Source organism: Rhea americana, unplaced genomic scaffold (genome assembly GCF_003343005.1).
Source record: "Rhea americana isolate MKP2758 unplaced genomic scaffold, rheAme1 scaffold_0, whole genome shotgun sequence".
NCBI classification, from domain to species: Eukaryota; Metazoa; Chordata; class Aves; order Rheiformes; family Rheidae; genus Rhea; species Rhea americana.
This window is the reverse complement of record NW_028185037.1, coordinates 883406-906334: the sequence shown is the minus strand read 5'-3', so window position 1 is coordinate 906334 and position 22929 is coordinate 883406. Positions and strand designations below refer to the sequence as shown.

Here is a 22929-nt window from a genome sequence, read left to right as displayed (position 1 = left end):
CTTCCAATGTGTTTTAAAATATGACACTGCAGTAGTTTTAGAAAACAACTGTGAATCACTAATGTGGGAATGTATTTCCCCACCTTTCTGACTGGTAATTCTTATCATCACATGTCCATAAACACCTCCGAGCTTCACATTTCGTGGTAATTTGCTTACTGTTGAGCAAATGTCTTAGAAATAGGATGTTCTTCTTTTGAAATGGTACAGAGGGTAATATTTTTCAGAAGCTTTTAAGCATAGATCTACCTCTGTTTTCAAGATTAGGTCCACACTGAGCATTTTGGAGAAGATTGCTGCTCATTTCCAGACAGCTACATGTTCAAAGACTACATTTCCACAAGTGGCTTTAGTTATGGAGGCTCATGAAAACATCTTAGACTTCTATTTTCAGAGATTATGAGCACATAGCTTGGTTCCAATGAAGCTAAAGATACTCAGTATCGGTCCATCAAAATGGGTCTGAGATCAGGCACAGAAATATGTAGGTGTTCAACAATTAGAAGCACCATTGGAAAATTAGGATTGGTTTAATGAAGAGAAATATTCCCACATGAACAGAACAAGCAGCATTTTAGGAACTGACATTTATATACTGCAAAAAGACTAATTATAAAGACGCCATATGTGATCCTGAGATACAAAAGCTAATTTTATCAGGAAAGCTTGAAAACAGGTGTTGAGGGCAGACAATTCCATTAAGCTTTCTGCCAAGAAAACTCTAAGGAGAGAAAAAATATGTAAGTCATATTTTTACTCAGAAAAGAACCCACAACTTCCAACTAACAAAAAGTACCAGGACCTAAGAAAAAAATAGCCAAAAGCACTTAATACTTCACTCACTGTGGACAGATTCTCCTCCTAGCTGGTTCAATGACGTAGTCGATTAAAATCCTCTCAAAGGCTGGACTGTACGTTTTCAAGTCATTTACAAAAATGAGAGAGCAGATCACTTGGGTTTTCAAGAATAATCATGAATTTGCATAAACTTATCTTTTCAATGATCAGCCTTTTTCGTAATGCAATTGTGCAGACACCAAACACTCACAGCCAACAGGCAGAACCCATTGCTGTCCTTTCCTTGTATTTCTAGAGATTTGTGTTATAAAACAGATGACTGACACTCAGTGAACATAATCGCTTTTCTTTTCATTTTTTCCAGCCTATTTATTACATATATTGTTCCTTTTTTATTGTTACTTGTGAAGACTGGAGAGGTTCAGAAAATAGACTTAAACTAGGAGGAAGGAAAAAAAAGGTTTAAACTAGTAGGAACAAAAATTAAAATGGTACAGCTAAAATTGTCATGTTTGAAGCCTGTGCTTGCGTATCACAACATGGTATTCGCGTACCAATGGTACCTGAATACAGGTAGCTCAACTAGCAGAATAAAGCAAACTATGAAAGTATGAACAGGTAATTTCCTGTATTAGACTGGTGTTGTCCAGGCTGGATATTTTGATGTTGTTGTTGTAATAACTCCACTTGAAAACAGAAAATTGAGCACCCAGGATGAGATTCTCGTATGTCCAGTGACTTATCACAGAATACACAATGTGAAATAACCTACCCATACATAACATTTCCTTTGACCATTCTTCCCTACATCAGTTAGTAGTTGATTTAGGGCATAAGCCTTGAGGGAAACAGKTCCCTTCTAACCTTACCAAAATAAAACTCTTAGAGATTTCAACATAACTTGCCAAACCTATAAAGTCAATAGGCATGAAGAGTGCTTAGTATCTCTGAAAACCAGTGAGCTGTATACCTGTTCCTAAAGGTAGGCTCAGATAACCTGAATTAGGCACCCAAACTTGAAATATTTTGTTAAGGCTTTGCTTCAGGGGAGCTGGTTCAAATTCTTTGCTGGATCACGGGTGTAAGTCGATAGCCTTGCCCCTGCCTCTCGCTGCGCATGGGTAAATTATCATACACTTAGGAATACCAACCAAAATGCCGCGTAGCACTAGGTTGGCTGTCAAACTGAAATATCATGAATGAAATAAGAGAGGGAAGAGATGGTCTTGCAAAGCACATAAACCCCTGTTGGGCTGAAGTCTGCAAGACCAGCAAAAATCTCCCACTGATGTCAAGGACTTTGCAATTCTTGCTAGGTCTGCTGGTTCGGGGCCTACAGAGATTCCAGCTCTAAGCAGGGGTTTTATTTCAGTTTCACGAGCTGTAGATTCAGAGAGTTTAAAAGCAATGCCTTTCAGGGCAGTTATTTGAGGAGATCTGTAAACTTGCCAAAGAGTCACAAATTCCCTCAGCTGATGCTAGTTCAGCATTGCAAAGGTTGGATCCCAACTTTGCAACACATCATTTCAATAACCTATAGTTTATCTTACATTGTAGATTTATTATTCATAGGGCTGGTGCTCTGTCATTTCTGCAAATAGTGAATGGAATGTGTCCAAATTGCATTTTACTAAAGAAAATGAAATACCCTAAGGAATCATGACTTTTATTTACTGGTTGAAAGGAATTTTCATTATTGCTTTTTATATAAGTGCTTTGGATCAAAGACACTAAATAAATAAAATACTGAAATTTAATATGTTCTCATTATCATGACAATGACTTTATTCAGTACACAGGAATTCCCTTCATGAACTTAACTAACTCCATGTCAAAAGTAGTCAGATTTTTGCTCTCACTACTTTGGAAGAGTATTCCAGAACTGCACTGCCCTTCAGAATTTGTGTAATTTTTAGCGTAATTTTATTATTGGTTCCTTTATATGAAGTTTTTCTCATGCCAACATTGTTCTTTACTTTAAATAATTCCTCTTCTTTCTTGGTGTTCGCTTATGTGGTGTATTTATAGACAGCAACCATATGCCCTAACAGGCTTATCTTCATGGGTATGCTTGCCAAACTCCTTTTAGTATTCTTTTTGCAAGTCTTGGTCYCTGCTTATCCTTGTAGCTTTCTTTGTCTGAATTTGTTCTGCTGAGATTTAATCTTTCTGAACCAGCATTGTAGAGCACTGTATCGTGTATGAGTTTTTACTACAGTTTTGTACAGTGGTATTAATATTTGCTTACTATAGGAATTTTCACCAAGAAAGATGGCAAATATTCTGGTTTAAGTGATGTTGCTATCTTAAATCACTGCAGATATCCAGGTGAGGAAGACAGAGGCACACCCTTCCTGCCATTTTATGAAGTAACTTCTATTCTAGGGCTCAGTTCAGTAAATTCTGAGAATCCTCACATCTCCTTAAAGAAAAACTAAAGAACAAAATTTAGATTTAGAAGAAAAAATTCAGTATTTCAAAAGTCTTAATGAGGAGAAAAGGCAGTGTACTTTTTGAATAGTCATATTTCTGCCAGACTTTTAAAAATCACTGCTTTATAAGAGCAAGACATCTTCTATAAGCATCTTCTATAAGGCAGCTCCTATAACATAGTAGGTCAGAATTTAAGGATTAGAGGACAGATTGACAGCTTTAGCTGGCATTTGAAGCTTGAAAATTGTCATGGTCATAAATCTACTTCTTCAAGACTTGCAGTTTAATGAAGAACATTGCACTTGGTACATGCTCCTCTTGCCTGGTGACTGTCACCTTTCTGACATCACTGAAAATGCTGAAACATGCTGCTACTACTCTCTTTTGGCTGAAAGCTTTTAAGTACTTAAATAAGGATTATGATAATGCTTGAAAGGAGAGGACTTACTTTTTTTGCTAGAAATAAACTGTTACAGAATCTTGATTTCTAGTACACATTCAGAGATGGCCTTGAGAAGGAATATGCTGTATTACCTTCTTGAGATGTGGAAATCCATATATAGATTGTGATTAATCATTTTATGTATGTTCAGATTTTGTATTATTGTCCATTTTATTATTCACATACTTTTCATGAATTGGTAATTCTTTCCCTGCAGAATATCTTACCCATTTTGAATGCAGACAAGTTTTTTTCACATAGGATAGCATGATCTATTTCACACTGTAGGCTTAAAAACAAAGAAATTTGCATTTACTTTTTAATTTTAATACCTTCAAATACCTATTTGTATCTTTTGGTACAGGACTTTGCAGGGAACTACTGTAGCTGGTGTTCTTTGAATCCTGCACCTTGTCCCAGCGGTGTGCAACACACTCAAGAATTCTGCCTTGTGCCATAAAATTCAGATTAAATGCAAGAAAAAGAACCCAACATTTCCACGGCAATAATTTAAATTTCAGGATAGTCTCAGTATATATTATAATCTAACAAAAGTCTGAATCTCAATGTGAAGATAGATTTCTTTTAGAAGCATATCTCAGGCTACATTTTTATAAATACTCTTAATTGGTGGGGAAGACCCACATTTTTCAGCTGAGCAAATGGCACAAGTTTCTTGTTCTCTACCTCCTAGATTAGGGACTGAGCAACATACCGATACTGCTTCTAGGTGCTAAATCAATTTGACATGACCTTTCATCTCTTCCAAAACAAACACCTTCCTTAGAGGCTCCAGCTGTGCACATATTAGCAGCAGAGCACCCCTGGAGTAACTGCGCTTGTTGTGCTAGTTATCCATTTCCTCTCACAATATTCCTGGCTTTACTTTACCTTTGATGGTACTTCCAAATGCCGTTTGACCTGCAATCACCACTCATATACCTCCATGAAGTGTGTGCCAGAACTATTCTTTTCGCATCACGTTATTCTTCATTCTTTCCCAATTTATCCATGTGGCTTTCAATTAGCTTACACCAGAAATTTATTTGGTCTGCTGTCTCTTACTTTCAAGCTGCCTACTATTTAGGCAGAGATAGGGCAATATTCCCACGCAGTTTCTGAAGCATCTTTCACTGATTCTGCCTTTTCCTTAAAAAATAAAAAAAAAAAAGGAAGAAGAAGAAGAAGAAGAAGAAGAAGAAAGACAATGCTTCTTGCCTAAGAATAATTTACCGGTTTATCAAGGCAACAAGAGGCAATACATTATCTAAAGCAACAGTTCTTTACTTAACTGATTAAGAGACAACCTTAATGTTGTATCTGGCTTCAGAGCAATTGTTGAGTTCATTAAAAAACATAAAAACATCACCTTCATCAAGGATCCACCTCACATGCACAAAATTATGGGTTATCATTTGGAAGAGGCATCCTCCAAACAGCCTAGGAAGTGATTCCTAGGATAGCATAACACTCACAGTGAAAGCCTGGCTCTTGCGTGTACTTCTCTTGCAAGTACAGAGGATAGAGAATTGCCTCACGGGTGCTGAGACTCAAACTGATCTCCCACTGGACACAGCAGAAACGTGTTTGCCTTCCATCTGCTCACCCTTTACACACAACCCTAAATCATGCAAGTCTTCACTTCAATAAATGCATCCATCTGGCTATAGGAGGCAATGACACAAATTCAACACTTCAGACTCACAAAAGTAGAAGAGCCATCAGCACCTCCTACCCYTTTTCCTTTCAAACTACTAATAGGTTTTGGCCTCTTGCTGAACCCTGTTCAGAAATAATCAGGGCTGTGTTTCTCAGGGATTGGATAAAGCCAGCTATAAATCTGCCAACTTCTTCTGTCCGTCTTAACATAGCACTCTAAGAGAATCGTCCACTTTGAGATGCCCGACGCAGCAGATGCTTGTGGTCACCATATGCCCAGGAGCTCTGYGTGGTGCTTGAGTCTGCACAGTTCTGACCAGACCAGTTCATTGATTACACTGTTGACCTTCAAAGATAATTTTAATCACATTTGGAAGATTAGTGATGACTCAAATGTCACAGTCTGCTTACCAGCAGCCACTGTTCTCCTCATTTGAAGTCCTGCCCCTCTTAACTGAACCCCTTGAGCTGTTTGCTCTATTCTGGAATGTGGTATTCCTGCCACTCCCGTCACATATGATGAATGGGGCATGTGGTGGGGTGACAACAGAAAAAAATGAGGGGTTGGAATTTGAAAAATAATCATCTGGCTTAGGAATGTAAGTCCTACCACCTTTCAGTGGAAGTTACCTCCTGAATTACTACAGTATTGAAATTCACATTCTGTTTTAAGCGAAGTTCTGAACATTAACATCCCAGCACAGCTTCATTAAATACCAGCCTTTTAATTACAAAATAAATTCTAATTTATTTCTATTGTACCAGAGCTTAGGCGCTCCAGATCTTGGGCCAGCACTTTCATGTTAGGCTTTAAAGCATAGAAAAAGATAATACATTAAAAATGTGGTTTACTTTGGGAGAAAAATCCTTTCTTTTATGTCGTCTCATTCTTTCTTCTCTCCATAGCAAGGAACAGCTTCCTACTGCCTCTGGTAGTATGAGTCTTTTTGAACTTTTTGATCCCTATCCTGGAAACATGCATAAATGTACTTTTCTCTGGTGAAGTGGCACTTGACATTCACTGAGGGAGCACGGTTTAAAAAAGACAAATCCAAAAYGAAGCTGGTGGCACTTGCAAGTACTTGCCGGACCAGTAAGTCATTGCTGCTTAATTATTAAAAATTCCCCCATTTGCCTCTTGCTCTCCCTCGCACTTTCAGCAGGGTGGCACGACAGGCCACCACGAGAGGAGTATCTCAAGCTGCCTGAGTCAGGAAGCAGCTTCTTTTTGATCCTGCTGTGTTCAAGCTGGCAGATGTGCCAGCAGGCTTGACAGCTGGTTTTTGCATGATACTTCTCAGCTGCCATACAGGAAATGCTTTACACAGGGCGATTTTTGTCATGCTCGAAGTGCCAGGTGTAGGCAAAGATGCACAGAGCGCAGAGCCCTCCTTAYCCTTCGTGGCCAGCCAGGGCGGCCAGCTGGCTCCTACCCCAGCTGTAGTGGCAACATCTCCAGCCCCTGCAGCCACTTCCTCTGGGCCTCGGGCCAGCACCCTTCGCTGCCTCCCAGCCCAACACGTCCGAGTTGGGCACCGGAGCCGTCTTCGTCCCAGCGAAGCCCTGGGATCAGCACTGAAATCACCACCGTGCCAGGAGGCACCGACGAAGYGCGCAGGCAGCCCTGCCTCGCGTGGCTGGATTTAGAGCACTGGACCAAGCGGCTCCCCAAAGCGCAGAGYGGTGGTTTTTGAGGATAGAGCAGTCACCGGAGGTGCGAAGCGTTGCCTTCTCTCACCGATGTCAGCAGTAGGAACGGGAGCTCCAAGCGTGAAGCTGGCAGCCTCCGCACTCGGGGGCAAGCAGGGGGAGGCGAAGCAGACGCTGCCCACGCGCGCCGTGTTTCTGTCGCTTGCCGTGGTGCGTGAACACAGCACCGGAGCTGCTYGGGCACAGCCAAGACGGAGCAGGCTCATTTCCATCGATCGGGACATAAGCTGGCACAGGGCTCAGAAACAGCAGAATAATCTCTTCTTAAATATAACTTAATCATTGTTCCTTGTTCCTGAGTGAAGAGCTGAGCTAAACACTTTAGTTCAGCATCTGTCTACAAAATAATTTATTAGTCAAAYGCTTTGCTAATAAGACTTCCTCCTACTTGAGCTGCAAGATAGAACCCAACTATTGTGCTTTTTGTGGAGGCAGTAACTGAAGATAAGTGCTATGAGATGTATAAAAATTGTGTCAGTTGATGAGCTGAATAAATGAATGTTAACCACATTTAAAAGGCTTCAAACTTATACCCACTCTTGGAATAAATTTGCATTAATTGTTGGGATGTGGGGCTACTGCATTGCCCATCCTACAATCATAAAAATGCTCAGTTCTTTATCCCMAAAATTACATATCTGTGGGCTGTTTAAACACCTGTGTGTCAACAAAACACAGTTATAATTGCTCTTTAAATAGAAGGAACAGGTTTATCAAATCTAATACAACACTACTGCAGCAATTGCAGGCAGATTACATTGTGGAATATAAACAAACATGAAAGCTACTGGCTTCCTACGAGAGCTGAGCAGTCATTGCTCGGTATTTGTGCTTAGCACAACAGGTTGCTAAGAAAACACTCCAGGGTTATAGTCCATCAATATTTGCTAGTACATACCCATAGCTGGTTACTAAATTACTTCTGGTAGTTTTAGAGTTTTTCACAGGTTTACGAAGATTCTTGCAATGAATAAGAGCAGTATTTCAGAAGCACCACTGTATTTATTAAAAACTTGAACCAATACTTCCTGCATTATAGACTTCTCCTCACTTTTCAGATGTAAATTGGATTTGGATTAAACAATCATATATGTATACATACAGATACATATGTGCATATAAGATAAATCAGTACATTATTGAATATCAATATAGTCACCATATTATTTTCTGTATGATCTCAGAAATTTCATCCTGTAAAGATCAACAAACAGAAAAACAAGTCTTCTTGTATTTTAAGAAACTCAAAAAAGATTTTTTATTAACTGCATTTCTAAGTACAGAGTTTGATTTGCTTCTGCATTTTTAATACAAAACACTTTAAAAAAACCTAATCTTCTTCCATAGTTTCAGCAGGGAAAGACTATATGACAAATAAGGCCTGAATTTGAAAAAGAATCTCATACATTTGGATACGGTTGCTAAGAAAAATGGTAATGCTACTTGATCCTTCTTCAAATAATCTCTGACCAACGTAATCTCCGGACTATGACACCTGTTTTCATGTGCTATGAGAGATCAAAAGGACACCTCTTGCTGTTAAGTCTGTATACCCCACAGTACTGTAATAAAAATGAAATATCAATTGATGCATCACACTAAAGGCTTAGTGTCAGATAAATCAAATCAAAAGCTTTTGGTCTTCCTCTTTGATGTATTCGCTGTGAGTTTTTCCTTAACGGTAACCATGAAACTTTGGAAGCACACGAGGAGTGCAAAGCAGCAGAAAGAGCCTGGGAGGGAAAAGAGCAGCGCTGCAAACATCTGAGGGCCAYGTTCATCCCTCCGTGAACCAGCTCTCTCAGAGACAAAAAGGGACCGAAAGAATGAACAGGAGTCAGGGGTGTGTGTGGGGGGGAGTTGTACAGAAAGATTGTACTGAAGGCTCCAGTTTCAAACGCTGTCCTTGAGGGGAGAAACAGGATTAGGAGGGCTGTATTTCTCTCTTGGAATTGGATAGGGAGTGATTTTGCAACATACAATCTCTTTCTTTAGAAGAAACGTCCACATCCAGTAGAGTCCAGATCATCGGTAAAGAACATGTGATTTCATTCTGTTGACAGAGAAAAGCATATACCCAGATACATTGCTGTGCATATTTACAAAATCAATTTCTATAGTCCTGACGCTTAAGAAAGGAAACTTTGAAAGCCCTCGGGGTTGGCAGTAGCTGGGTAAGCACCATTAATTAATGTTTCATCCGCCGTAGGTGACAGAACCGTCAATGTTTCAGCCCAGATTCAGGTGACATTCATTCCTGCCAATTCTTTCCTGTTGGCTGGCTCCAGGCAGCTCCCTGCTTACTGCCCAATTTATACCCTCTCAAATCATCTAGAGCTTTTAGAAAGGCCTGTTTTCACTGAACAAAAACTGATGCCAAGCTAGAACTTAAAGTGTTGGCCTACAGCACATGCAGACTTCCTACCCTCGCCATTACTTGCAGCAAAGCTAAGCCCACCACCTACAGTGAGAACCTCGGAGGCCGAGGGAGAGCGCGACTGGACTGCAAACAGCGTATGGAGCGGTCACTAGCTGAGGCATTTTCAAAGACCCTTCCGCCATGTTGACATTATTTCTTAAGGGTCACTTAACACTGTCTTGTACCTCCATATAAAAACAGACACAAGGAACCTTTTCCTTTCCAAGGGCTAAATACAATTTTCCAACGCCCTTATTTGCCCCTGCCTACATCCGCACCAGTAGCAATGGCCGTGCTGAATTCCTGCCATCCGAGCAAAGCTGGATCAAAAGCCATTTGCCCCATCACTGCAGTCTCGTTCCTGAAACRGCGAGCGGGCTCCTGTAAGGCTTCCCAGACCAGAGTCATCGGTTTGATGCTGATCAAGCATCCAGATTCATGCCCACTCCCTGGTAGTGAGGTGAGCAGGGGGTGGTTTGCCCCCCTTTGCTCACGCACCACTTCGCAGTCCTTCCTCACACCTCCCACGAGCCTGGAAGCCCCTGCTGCAACAGGGGAGGGACTGGAGAAGCAGGCGAGGGTGGTACAGTTTCCAGTGGGGCACAGTGTTTATAAGATAACCTGACTACAGGATCCAGCTCATTCGGCCCTCTTGATAGAACCAGCTATGTCCATATCTGTGTAGGGCTGGGGCACGGAAAGTCTCTGCCAAAACAGCATCATCTGCAGTCAAATCCCTCCATGACCCCAGATGGCAGCGGGGCGGAAAGGAGGAGGAAATATGTAAACAGGAGTCCCTTTCCATAATGAATACGCCAACCACAGAAAAGAAACACATTTTGTGAAGAAAATGTTAACACATCCCCAGCACAACTTAATGACTTTACAAAGAACCATCAATGTAATTTTGCCTTCTCCAGAAAGGAATTAGCTATTATGTCACCTGGCACAAGGATATGGTAAGAAACTCCATATGCTACTTGTCCTCTCCGAGGCTTTCATTGGCAAGAGTGGGCATAAAACTGTTGCAACGCCTCCTGGCACAGAAAATTCCCCAATCCGATTTCCCAATTAACTATATGACATTACAAAATACCCATCACTGCTTTCTGAAGTACAGAGAAAGAAATGCCACAGTAAGGTGAAGCCCTTATTATTTACGAATGAAGGAAATAAAGGCTTTCTTCATGTTATAAGGTCTTTTTAATTATAGTTTTGTAACCAAGCATACACTTAGAAAATTCAACCCTCATCCTGTCACATTCTGGTAAAGCAGTGTGCATACAGAGTGTTTGACAGACCTTTTACAATATACATTCCGTTTAGAAGCACCAGTGCCCCAAAATGGTCACTAACGTTATCTCCTGTACTTGTGCACTGAGCCCTTCATAACCAGCCATTTTTATACCAGGAAGTTCAATGCATGGTGCAGATGAACAGAGCAGCAGTCTGAGTCATTGTACATTATGTTCTCTCATCTGAATATACCTTGGCAAATACAGACAAGCTATTATTTATTGTGGATAAACAGTAAATAATTATAATATCCAATAGCTGTCAGATTAATTCATATTAGCAGTAGAATTTTGTCACTTCAAACATAATGCATTTCGCTGAGGAGTTTGGCTCACGAATCTCTTTTACTAGAGAGTCTTTATGGACAGATTCTTAGAACAGAATGAATACTTTAAAAAAAACGCAGAAAATACATGGGCAGCTTTCCCTAGTGAAGACCCTCCGTTAACTACTATTCTCATTGCACTAGGAAATCAAAGGTGCACCTAAAGCTGCTAATGTCTGCTAGCACCTTCGGGCAAAGGATGTCTATGAATACCTCCAGCCATCACCATGTTGAGGGACTGCTCAGCGCTCTCGGGATTAGGCTTTTAGCAAGCTTAGGCTGCAGAGAGGGATTCCTGTCCTGAGACTGGCCTATTATTCCTTTCCATGATGATCCCCAGACTTCTGGAGCTTGCATCAATGTCTTCAGGTGGAAAAAACCTCTCCATACCTGACTTTTAGAGATACRGTTATCTGTGCTCACAGCTGGGCTCACAATATTATAGAAAGGAAATTTAAGCATGAGAGAAGGCTATGTAAATGAACTTTAATAGTTATTATTAACACAATTTAGCTTCAGTTAGAATGAACAAGACAATAATTATACCTAAGAAATTAGTTTTCATTACAAGTGGTTTTTTTTGTTTGGTCTTTTTTTTTTTTAACTTACTAACTTAAACATAGAGAATCAGAAGCAAACAAGAAAATGCTGGGTTAAAACCTTATTGAAAGTTAACTTGTCAGTAGTTCTATTAGATTTGCTGCAAGTCTTTCTTTGCTATTAAAATATCTTATTTATTGCACTATCTACTTTCCTTTATAGGGATGCTCATTCACCAGTGGAGATGTGTAGTCATTCACAGAGATGATTTGATTCACTTACAAGAACAGAAGAAAAAATAAATTGTATCCATTTCTTAATACAAAATCTAGTTCTGTATGTTATTCCTACATTTAATTTAGAACCTGATAAGCTGGCTTCTGAAGCCAAAGACAGCTTTATATTGACTAGAGTGTGTACCATATCAGATGGCAACACCACTAATTCTGTATTAATTGCTGGAAGTACTCTTTGGTCTCAAGACTTCCTGCATCTATCCAAACAACTCAGAAGTTATTTTTCAGCCATTTTAAATATCTCATCAGAATTTTGATTTATTCCACTCTTTTAGATTTTTCTCTTGTGTGTATAATCCATAACTGGATGTATGCACATGCACAAAATTTAGTCAAATTGCTTCTATGCATACAGATCAGGAGTAAAACAAAGATGTCCATCATCTTCTGATACATTTCAGATGTTAGACTGCAACAGCTCTAGTCTAAAATGGCCTTTTACTAGATCCCTCTGGGGCTTAACAATTAGTATTTCGTGCACTACATTGCAAAAATGTCCATGACAGAAAATATGAAAATTGTGATCACTATACTGCAGTGTGTATTCTGCTACATTATTCAAAATCAGTTTGTAAGTTTAAGAGAGTAAGGGAAAAGAAACCTACTAAAGATGCAAATAAGAATGCTGCACAGTGCCATTTTGCTTGGTATTGGTATGCCTATACCAATAAAAGACAAGTTAGTTTTCACCCCTGATGGCTTAAATCTTTCTGTTTCATACATTTGCTTTTGTGTATAAATAACAGAGTTTTTGAGAACAGAAAGTTCAGGAATTGGGAATAAATTTTAAATAAATAACTGTACTAATTAAGGGAGTTGATGCTGGTTTTTGTTGCATTATCATTATAATCAAATGATACAGTGATATGATTATACTTTTTACTTGACATTTCATTGTATAAATGCGAGACCTAAGACTACAAAGTGTATTTATTTTGCTTAAAGTAATTTTTATGGCTCTTCTCTGTTCTTATTTCTTCGTAAGGGATGATCATTATTTTAGGAAGCATAAAGAGAGCTGAGGATAAGGATGTTTTAATAATCACAATTAAAATTTATTTGACTTTACATGTTAGAGCGTGGTGTGCACACAAACACATGCACAGAACGACAATTGACAACAACGGCTGTAGATAGCTCAAAAGCAAACTCTGGTCCCAGCACGGCTGTAATATGCTGAACTGTTTAAAATTTTGTTTCCCTTTTGCTTAAACTCTGTAATACACTGCACCATCTCCAAAATCTGCACTGTTCCATCTGAATGGTCCATGTATGATGACAGTAAATGTTAAGAGGTATGAGATGATTACTAACTTCCAGAAAATATTTAACAGAAGATGCCCATACAGTAGTCACCATTAAAAAATGAACAGTTGAAGGCTGCAAGTAAAGATCTCTTCAGCCGTATTGTTTAAAGAAATATGACTATCACAGTAAAGTTAATTACATAAAAGGCAACAATTGTAAAGATATCAATAGAGAACACAGTAGATAGTTCAGAAAGTGGATCACATTTTCTGCTAAGTCTGAACTATTTCTTGCAATATGGTAAATTCTACCTACTAGATATAACACAACATGAACCAGAGAGAAAACCTGTAAAAAGATACTTAGAGCTTGATCCTGTATTTCTGATTCCCCAAGATATATCCACAGAAGACTACAGGAGTTTTTAACGCTTAGTGATTGCAGGACAGAGCCCTCAGAGTACTGCAAAACACTGCTTCTTTTTAGTACTTAAATATTCGGTTGATTTTCTTTGGCTTTTAAAATTACTAACCCTTAATGTCTATAATGTGAAACCAAACCAAACCACCAATAACTTCCTCTTCCCCCAAGACAGTGATAAAAAATTAAATGAAAAAAAAAAAAAAAAAAGATCCAAAAAGTGTCATTGTTACTTCATTATAAAATTGTGGTGCAAAACAGGAGTTTCTACTGCTCCAAACTGCAATAGCAATTGGAAATCTACACTGTAGGAGTGACTGCAATTATTGCTTCTCCTGAATTCCGGAAAATCAAAACTGACTAGGCACTTGTTTTCTTGTTTAGTAAGAGATCATTCAGTGTGCGTAAAGATGACAGAAATACTCTCTAAAAGAACTCTCTCTAGTATAACAACTACATTGCTCAACCACAGCCACAGTCCTTGATTCAGGACAGCAGTTAAGACATGTGCCTATCATTTAGTTTATGCTTAAATCTTATCGATCTGAACAGACTGGATACACATTCAAGTGCTGTCCTGAATTAAGATGCTTGCTGAAATTGGAGTTTTAGAAGACAATATAGTGGTGAGCTTTTGTATCATACTACAATACCAATTTTATCTGACCTGGCTCTGCTCTCCACTATATTATCCTAACACTTCCTAATAAAAAAAGTAAACAGGCATAAAATAAATAGGATAACCAAAGATTACATAATAAATACGCTACTAAATGAGAGCAAAATATATTGCAACATAAGGCTCTGTAGTGTTGCACAATCAAGAAATAGTTCCAGGGGCTCCAAAACACAACTCCTAATGTACAACACAAAATTACCACTATACAGTTGAAAAAAGATTAGGAAGTAATAGACTGAACTTCTATTACATCAAACATTTGAAAATATAACAAGTGGTAATGTGCTTTACTGCCTTTGCAGAATAGCATACGTGTGCTCTTTCACTGCTCCAATCGTCATCATTTGTGAAGGAAAATTTGAAAGGTTGCTTTCTTTTAAAAAAAAAATTCTCGGAATTCCTTCAGACTTACAGTTACCAGTGTCCACACTGACTCATGACATTATCTCTGAACAAAAGTAAAACAAATTCAGAAATTTTGTTGTCGTCTTTTCTTTGCATCCATTGCATCTAGGATAGGTTGCCTCTTTGCAGTGTATCTCTGACGAAGCTCTTCAATTTCCCGTTCCATCATAGGGTCCAAAGCCTTTAATCTCATCTGTAGTTCTTCTAAACTTAGATTCTTTAACTGTAAATCAACCAAGAAAAAAAAGAAAAACCCCAAAGATTAAAAAGTATTTACAACAATGAAACTCACCACCTTTCATAAGAATTTAATTTACATTTGAAAAGTTCTATATGCTTTTTTGTGTATGCATATATATGCATATAACTATAAAACAAAAAGCACTGATATGTGCTATAGTAAGTTTAATAGCATAAAAACACACACACTCTGTACATTTTAAAAAAATCACTTTGTAAAGTTTATAAATAGATGGCAAATAAATTAAAGGTCTGGAGTTAAATTCATTAATCTGAAAAAAACTTGTCATAGTATAGACATAATTATATTCATATATACAAACTGCTTAATCAAATGCTTTTTTACAGAACCTTAGTCTCCCACAGAAGTATTTTCTCACAGCGTTGAACAGTTCATTACTTGCTTAGAACTTATACAAAAATTAAAGACCAATGGGTCATTTAAAAATAAACAGTCTCGCTGCCCTGCTGGGCACTGCAAATAACAGCGGCCGGAATCTGCCCACAGAACCGGGCCCTTCGGGCACTGCTGCCCCATTTGCCCTTGCATGAAAATATCGACATTTGGAATTCAGTCCTTTGATTGGCCTATGTATTTTTTCATGGGGAAGTTTGGTGCTTCTCTGCCTTTCTATTTCTTGCCAGGGATGCAGCAATACTCAGTGTAAAAATGAGTGTGAAAGAAAGTGCGAAGTATATCAACATCAAACAGCACAAGGAATTTCATCCTAGGAAAGGGACAATCCTTACTTTGTTTGCCAATATTCTGACACCACAAACAAGCATACCACCTAACTCAGAGAAAAAAAAAAGAAAATATTTTCTGAATCAACCTACTAATGAGTCAATATGCAGTTCATGAATCTAGGGCAATTTTCCATCAACACATTTGGATCCATTTCTTCTGAGGAATGCAATACTACTTTTGATCTACATTTTTATTAGTATCTGAGGCATGTAAGTTAGCAATACATGTGGCTACATACAGTCCAAACACCAGTGTTACGGTTGCTACTAATATACTACATCGTACATGGTAAACGAAAAACAAAGTCAGAATATAGAGGGAGTGGAGATCAGAAATTCATAGAAGAGCATATGGAAAGAGAAGCAAATTTTCATGCAATGTGATTTTAATAATGAAATTCCTACAAAGATGTGAATTATGGGGAAAATACCTAATAAAGGCAAAATCTGCTCGTAACTAATTCTACAAGGCCACCTCACCACGGAAAACACGCATCATTCTGCAATTCCTTCAGAAGGAACCAGGTGAGGATGTTTACACTCCCACAGCCAAGTGCAATCCCCTTTGCGCTTGGCAATCAAACTCAGAACTGTCAAAACATCTTCTGGCACCAAAGATCCTCACACTAGTATTCGCTTCAGAGCAACCTCACACGTGCTTAGTGGCTCAGTACTTCATCAAGTAATATTTGTTTCTCCAAGGACAAAAGACAAGTCTGGCTTCTTAGGAGAGAAGGATTTGCCTCCTAAATAATTAAAAATCCTCTAGTTTGGTACATTTCTCACATTTGATAAATGTGAGAAGGGAGTGGGGAAAGGAACTGTAATTCCTCAATCACCAAGACTCTTTCAAAAAAACCATCTTTCTGTTTTCAGAGAAAGAAAGGAAAAAAATGCATTCTCTTTCATTTTTAGCCAACTGCTAAATGTAACTGGCACACTAAAGACACTTTTCACTGAAGATATTCTTTAGAGGAGTGTCAGAGATATTTGCAATATCATGAGAAGAGACCACAGTGCTGATTCCCCTGTTTAACCAATTTCAAAGCAACACAGATGAGAGGAGCAATAAAACCATGTCTTCTAGCATATGTGAGAGGAGGAACGTATTTGAGACACCATGGACTAGTTAATGGACTATGAAAGGCACCATGAATAACTGTGTATGTGCATACTGCATGAGGACCACTACTAATGAAGTCTGCTATCTGGTCTGGGCCAGGCCAGCTACCAGCTTGAGTAGCCAGGTATCTGGCCCCCTGAATCACTGTAGTAGACATCAGGCTTAAAATATATATAGTAGACTGAAACTCATGTGATCACATAATTATTCTGTGTTGAAAAACATTTTGCATAAATTGTCAGAGAGGAATGTGATAGGTGAGTTTTTATTTAAATTTCAACCAAGACATAGAGACAGCAAACAGAATTAAGTATTCTTTAAACACCACAGGCAGCTGGGCTGGAAATTAAAGAAACTGACTTTTCAAATCCAGAAAACAATCATAGAATCATAGAATCAGTAAGGTTGGAAGGGACCTCTGGAGATCATCTACTCCAACCTCCCTGCTCAGCAGGGTCACCAAGAGCATTCTAGACAGGGTTGCATCCAGGCGGGCCTTGAATATCTCCAGAGAAGGAGACTCCACAACCTCTCTGGGCAACCTGTGCCAGTGCTCCGTCACTCTCACAGGGAAGAAATTCCCCCTCACGGTCAGGCAGAACTTCCTGTGCTTCAATTTCTGCCCATTGCCTCTTGTCCTGTCACACAGGACAACTGAAAAGAGTTTGTCCCTGTCCCCCTGACACCCTCCCTTCAGGTACTTCTACACACTGATAAGATCCCCCCTCAGTCTTCTCTTCCCCAGGCTAAACAGCCCCAGCTCTCACAGCCGTTCCTCATAGGGCAGGTGCTCCAGCCCTCTGATCATCTTTGCAGCCCTACAGCTGGACTCTCTCCAGTAGCTCCATGTCTCTCTTGTACTGGGGAGCCCAGGACTGGACACAGGACTCAAGATGAGGCCTCCCCAGGGCTGAGCAGAGGGGCAGGATCACCTCCCTCCACCTGCTGGCAACAGTCTTCCCAATGCACCCCAGGAGACCATTGGCTCTCTTGGCCACAAGGGCACATTACTGGCTCATGGTCAACTTGTCATCCCAGGTCCTTCTCTGCAGAGCTGCTCTCCAGAAGGTCAGCCCCCAGCTTGTACTGGTGCCTAGGGTTATTTCTCCCTAGGTGCAGGACTCTGCACTTGCCCTTGTTGAACCTCAGGAGGTTCCTCTCTGTCCAGCTCTCCAGCCTGGCCAGGTCTCTCTGAATGGCAGCACAGCCCTCTGGTGTGTCAGCCTCTCCTCCCAGCTTGCTATCATCAGCAAACTTGCTGAGAAGGCACTCAGTCCCCTCATCCAGGTCATTGATGAAGAAGTTGAACAGGATGGGACCCAGTACTGAGCCCTGGGGGACACCACTAGCCACAGGCCTCCAACTGGACTCCACGCCACTGATGATGACCCTCTGAGCTCTGCCTTTCAGCCAGTTCTCAAGCCACCTCACTGTACACTTGTCTAACCCACGCTTCCCGAGCTTATCTAGGAGGATGCCATGGGAGACAGTGTCAAAAGCCTTSCTGAAGTCAAKGTACACAATGTCCACTGCTCTGCCCTCATCTACCCAGCCATTCACTCCATCATAGAAGGCTCTCAGGTTGGTTAAGCAGGATTTCCCCTTGGTGAATCCATGCTGGCTACCCCTGATCACCTTCTTTTCCTCTGTATGTCTGGAGATGACATCCAGAATGAGCTGCTCCATCACCTTTGCAGGGATGGAGATGAGGCTGACTGGCCTACAGTTGCCTGGGTCCTCCTTCTTGCCCTTTTTGAAGACTGGAGTGACACTGGCTTTCTTCCAGTCCTCAGGCACCTCTCCTGATCTCCATGACTTTTCAAAGATGATGGACAGCGGCCTGGCAACAACATCCGCCAGCTCCCTCAGTACCCGTGGGTGCATCCTATCCAGGCCCATGGATTTGTGGATGTCTAGCCTGCCCAGAAGGTCTCTAATCCTATCCCCCTCAACCAATGAAAGTCTTCCCTTCTCCAGACTTTCTCCCTCACGTCCAGGCTCTGGGCTTCCTGGGGGCTGCCCTTAGCRGTGAAGACTGACGCAAAGAAGGCATTCAGTAATTCTGCCTTCTCTGTATCCCTTGTCACCAGGGCCCCCGCCCCATTCAGGAGTGGGCCCACATTTTCCCTAGTGCTCCTCTTGCTGCTGATGTATTTGAAGAAGCCCTTCCTGTTGTCCTTAACATTCCTTGCCAGACTCTATTCCAGCTGGGCCTTAGCCTTCCTCGCTGCATCTCTACATACTCTAACTGCATGCCTGTAATTCTCCCAAGTTGCCTGTCCCCTCTTCCACATTCTGTGTACTTTCTTCTTCTGTCTGAATTTGGCTAAGAGCTCCTTGCTCACCAATGCAGATCTCCTGCCCCTTTTGCCGCACTTCTTACTCATAGGGATGCACCACTGTTGAGCTTGGAGGAAGTGATTTTTGAATACAAGTCAGCTCTCCTGGACCCCCCTTCCTTCTAGGGCCTTAACCCATAAGACTCCACCAAGTAGGTCTCTGAAGACCCAAAGTCCGCTCTCCTGAAGTCCAGAGTTGCAATCCTGCTTGTTGCCTTACTTCTTTCCTGCAGGATCCTGAACTCCACCATCCTGTGGTCACTGCAGCCAAGGCTGCCCCCAACCTTCACATCTCTAACAAGTCCCTCTCTGTTGGTAAGGACAAGGTCCAGCAGGACACCCTTCCTCATAGGCTCTGCCACCATTTGTGACAAGAAGTTACCATCAATGTGTTGCAGGAGCCTCCTGGACTGCTTGTGCCTTGCTGTGTAGTCCCTCCAGATGTCAGGGTGGTTGAAGTCCCCCAGGAGAACAGGGCTTGTGATCGTGAGGCTACCTCCAGCTGCCTATAGAAGGCCTCATCAACTTTCTCTTCCTGGTCAGGTGGCCTGCAGTAGACACCCACAACAGTGTCTCCCATGTTAGCCTGCCCTTTGATCTTTACCCATAAGCTCTCGACTGCCTCCTCCTCCTCCCCGCCTAGGCAGAGCTCGATGCATTCCAGTTGCTCTCTCACATAAAGAGCAACTCCACCACCTCGCCTCCCTGGCCTGTCTCTCCTAAAAAGCCCATAGCCATCCATGGCAACATTCCAGCCATGGGAGCTATCCCACCATGTCTCCGTGACTGCAACGAGATCATGGCCCTGCGACCGCACGCAGATCTCCAGCTCCTCCTGTTTGTTCCCCATGCTGCGTGCATTGGTGTACAGGCATTTCAAAGAGGTGGTCATGCCTGCAGGTTTCCCAGGAACGGTGTACTGGAGTCCCCCATAGCCATGTCCCAAACGCACATCCCCAGCTGCATGCACCCGCTGGAGGCCCCCCAACTTGAGTTGTGTTTTGTTGATTACCCTGTCTCTATGACACCCCTCCCTCCCCCTTTCTACCTAGCTTAAAGCCCTCTTTACTAGGCTTTACTGGAATGAGCTTCCAGTAACAGCATTTGCCTTCACGAGGATCCTTCATATCGCCATGTACTCACATGGCTTTGGGAAAGCAACAGGTCAGATTAGAACCTGTAACACCATGAATGCATCAATTACCTGTAGCAATATATAATATCTGGAAACAGATGTGTATACCTGTTTTATACATACGAAGAGTCTTCTAGAGTGGGTATGCATAGTTAGTTTTCCAATATAAGAAATTAAGTATGTAGAGGAAAAAATATATATATTTTTTTTCCTGAAAGGTATGCTTGTTAATCTAATAACTGAAGAGAGAGCCTAAGGGAAGAGGGAGAAAAGAAAGCAAAGCAATCTCCAGAGCCAGATAACATTGAATAATGTCTTCTACAAGTTGAAGCCATAGCTTCATCCAAACAAGTCAGAATGAAATTATCTACTCTGCTTTGCTGTACCAAAGGAAATGGATTTTGCCCATGAAGAGGTCAGTTGAGAGCTGCTCTCACAGAGGAAGCTCGCAGCAATATAAGCTGACTGCTATTAGCTCCCTTCTCTCTTGCTGCTTTAGGGGGAGATCCTGTCAGAAGAAAGGTGTCCAAACAGAAAGGAGCCCAGTTACCCCAGGCTTCCTCTGGCTAAAGATCTTTCAAGCAACACCAAATTGAACTGAAGACAACCAGCATAAAATAAAACCATAGCTGAATTTGTTCCTGTACTCACAATTTTCAGTAATAATCTTTAGAAAAGGCAACCCAGCCACACCACTTAGGCTCCTCTTAGGAGCTACTAAGTGTGGAAACCTGGCATAAATTATCTCAGACTTCTTGCAAATGGGAGGCCAACTATTTGCCTCCTCCTGAGCCATTTTTCAACTTACTCATAATAGGGTTAGAGACATTTCCAATGAAGGCTACATATATAAGTCAGAAAGCACAAGAACAGATTAAGAATTGTTAGCAAACCTTTTTTAATGTGACCATCTTCACTATTGAGATCTTAACTTGGGATAAGTTAAAAATTCGGAAGTTGGGACAGTTAGCCTGCAAGTTATTAGGCAAAGAGAAGTTCCTACAGGATTTTGGTAACAAACCACAAGGTGATCAAAGCTCATATCACAGCTATTAGCTCTCCAGAGATAGATATGCTTTCCCTGTGTGAAGGTGGCAGGAACCATTGCTCTTCACTACTATCTGTAATTTTAGAAGCAGAGATGAGTTTTGTAGCTGAAAAAATGCAATACTATCATGCAAGGTATGTGAACCTTACTGCATTTTAGCATTTCATCAGAAGATTATTTTCTGTGCAAAAAATGTCTTTATCCTTCAGGTTTCTGGGGTTTTTTAAACATGTCTTCATCAAAAAATGATAGAGAAGGAATTATTTCCTCACATACTGCTGTGGCTGTCTCTCAGAACTAAACTCCAGTAAGTCAAATGAAGCAACTTTTACTTATTTCAGCCTAACTTCTTGCATCCCAGACAGACTAGCTTCATTTGGATCAGTATTTTCAGCAGACTACAGAATAATTATTTGCAGTCATTAATTCTTCTACCTGTAGCAGGACCCATACCAAACCCTTTGTATTCTGTTTGCAACCACGGTCAAGTCATACTGAAGGAAAAACAGGCCAAAATGGGCAACTGGAAAATCTATATGCCTGCCTGCTAAAGGCTGGGATTCTGTAGCAATATCTAAGAAGGAAAGAGATAGTGTTCAACCAAAAATGGACTCTCAGAAGTCATCAACTCAAGTGGTGCAATGCAGATCCTGACTACTGGCTTTCACCTGTTTCCAGCACAGGAGTCAGGAAGAAAGCAATGCATCTGAGGTACTCGGGGGGCGCTTACACTCCATGAATTTAGGTGAAGGGGTCTGGACAACAGAGGCTGGAACTCATTAACTGCACTTGGCCAGCACATATCCGTAGCCATCCAAACTTTTCAGGGGGTGAAAGCCAAGGTTTTGGTGGATATAGCGCACTATAATCTTAATCCACCCTTGACAGCTCACAGAGATAAATAAAAGCTCTAGGCCTGTGATGTTTTCAATATGATAAAATTAGATTTCATTAGTAATTCCATAATGCATGAATTACCATCACAAACCTCCAGTCTATCAAACTAAATTATGGGATACTGCCATTAAGCTGGTGCAACGAAAACAAGCAAATGCATTTTCAGGGTTTAAACTGTTAAGAAAATAGATATTCAATCAAAAAATAATCTATATTAAGTTTGTTGTGTTTACTTGAAAAAACAAATTCTTCCTAGCAACTGCTTAAATGAATCTTACAGATGCTACATGCCTTATTAGAGGCCTTTGATTTAAAAAATATGGATTGCTAATACTGTATTCTGAGTCATCTATTTTCCCATCTGCTAGTAATTCCTGCAATATGAACTATCAACAGAATGGCTAACAACAATAATTTTCTATGGCAATTGCAAAAGTGGGTTGCCTATAGCACTTTCTAAGATTTAACCAGTGCATGCCTTGAATTGTTTTGTGTTGTTAGTGGCCTCGGGTAAGACGAACGAACTTTCTCTCCATTCTAGCTGTTCCTTTACCTCTCCTGAGCAAAGTTTTCTTTTCTCTTATGGAATGAGGTCCACTGACGATTTCAAACTCCTTTTTAATAATGTAAAAAAGTTGAACTTGAGCCTGTGCCCAAAATATAAAAGGTGAGCCTTTTTAACATAATTTTCTGGTCTACAAACTCACAGCCAAACCCTGTAAATCTCACT

At 40.7% G+C, this 22929-nt stretch overlaps 1 protein-coding gene across 1 annotated transcript in view; it reads right to left on the bottom strand.

The window, feature by feature from the left end:
• Window positions 1–10641: 10641 nt before the first annotated feature.
• Window positions 10642–22929, bottom strand: part of STK3 (serine/threonine kinase 3) — a 154708-nt gene continuing 142420 nt past the window's right edge. The window contains exon 12 of the mRNA XM_085298254.1: window positions 10642–14893. Within this exon, the coding sequence (XP_085154380.1) occupies window positions 14735–14893 (159 nt within the window). The 3' untranslated portion in view covers window positions 10642–14734. The remainder of the gene's footprint in view (window positions 14894–22929) is intronic.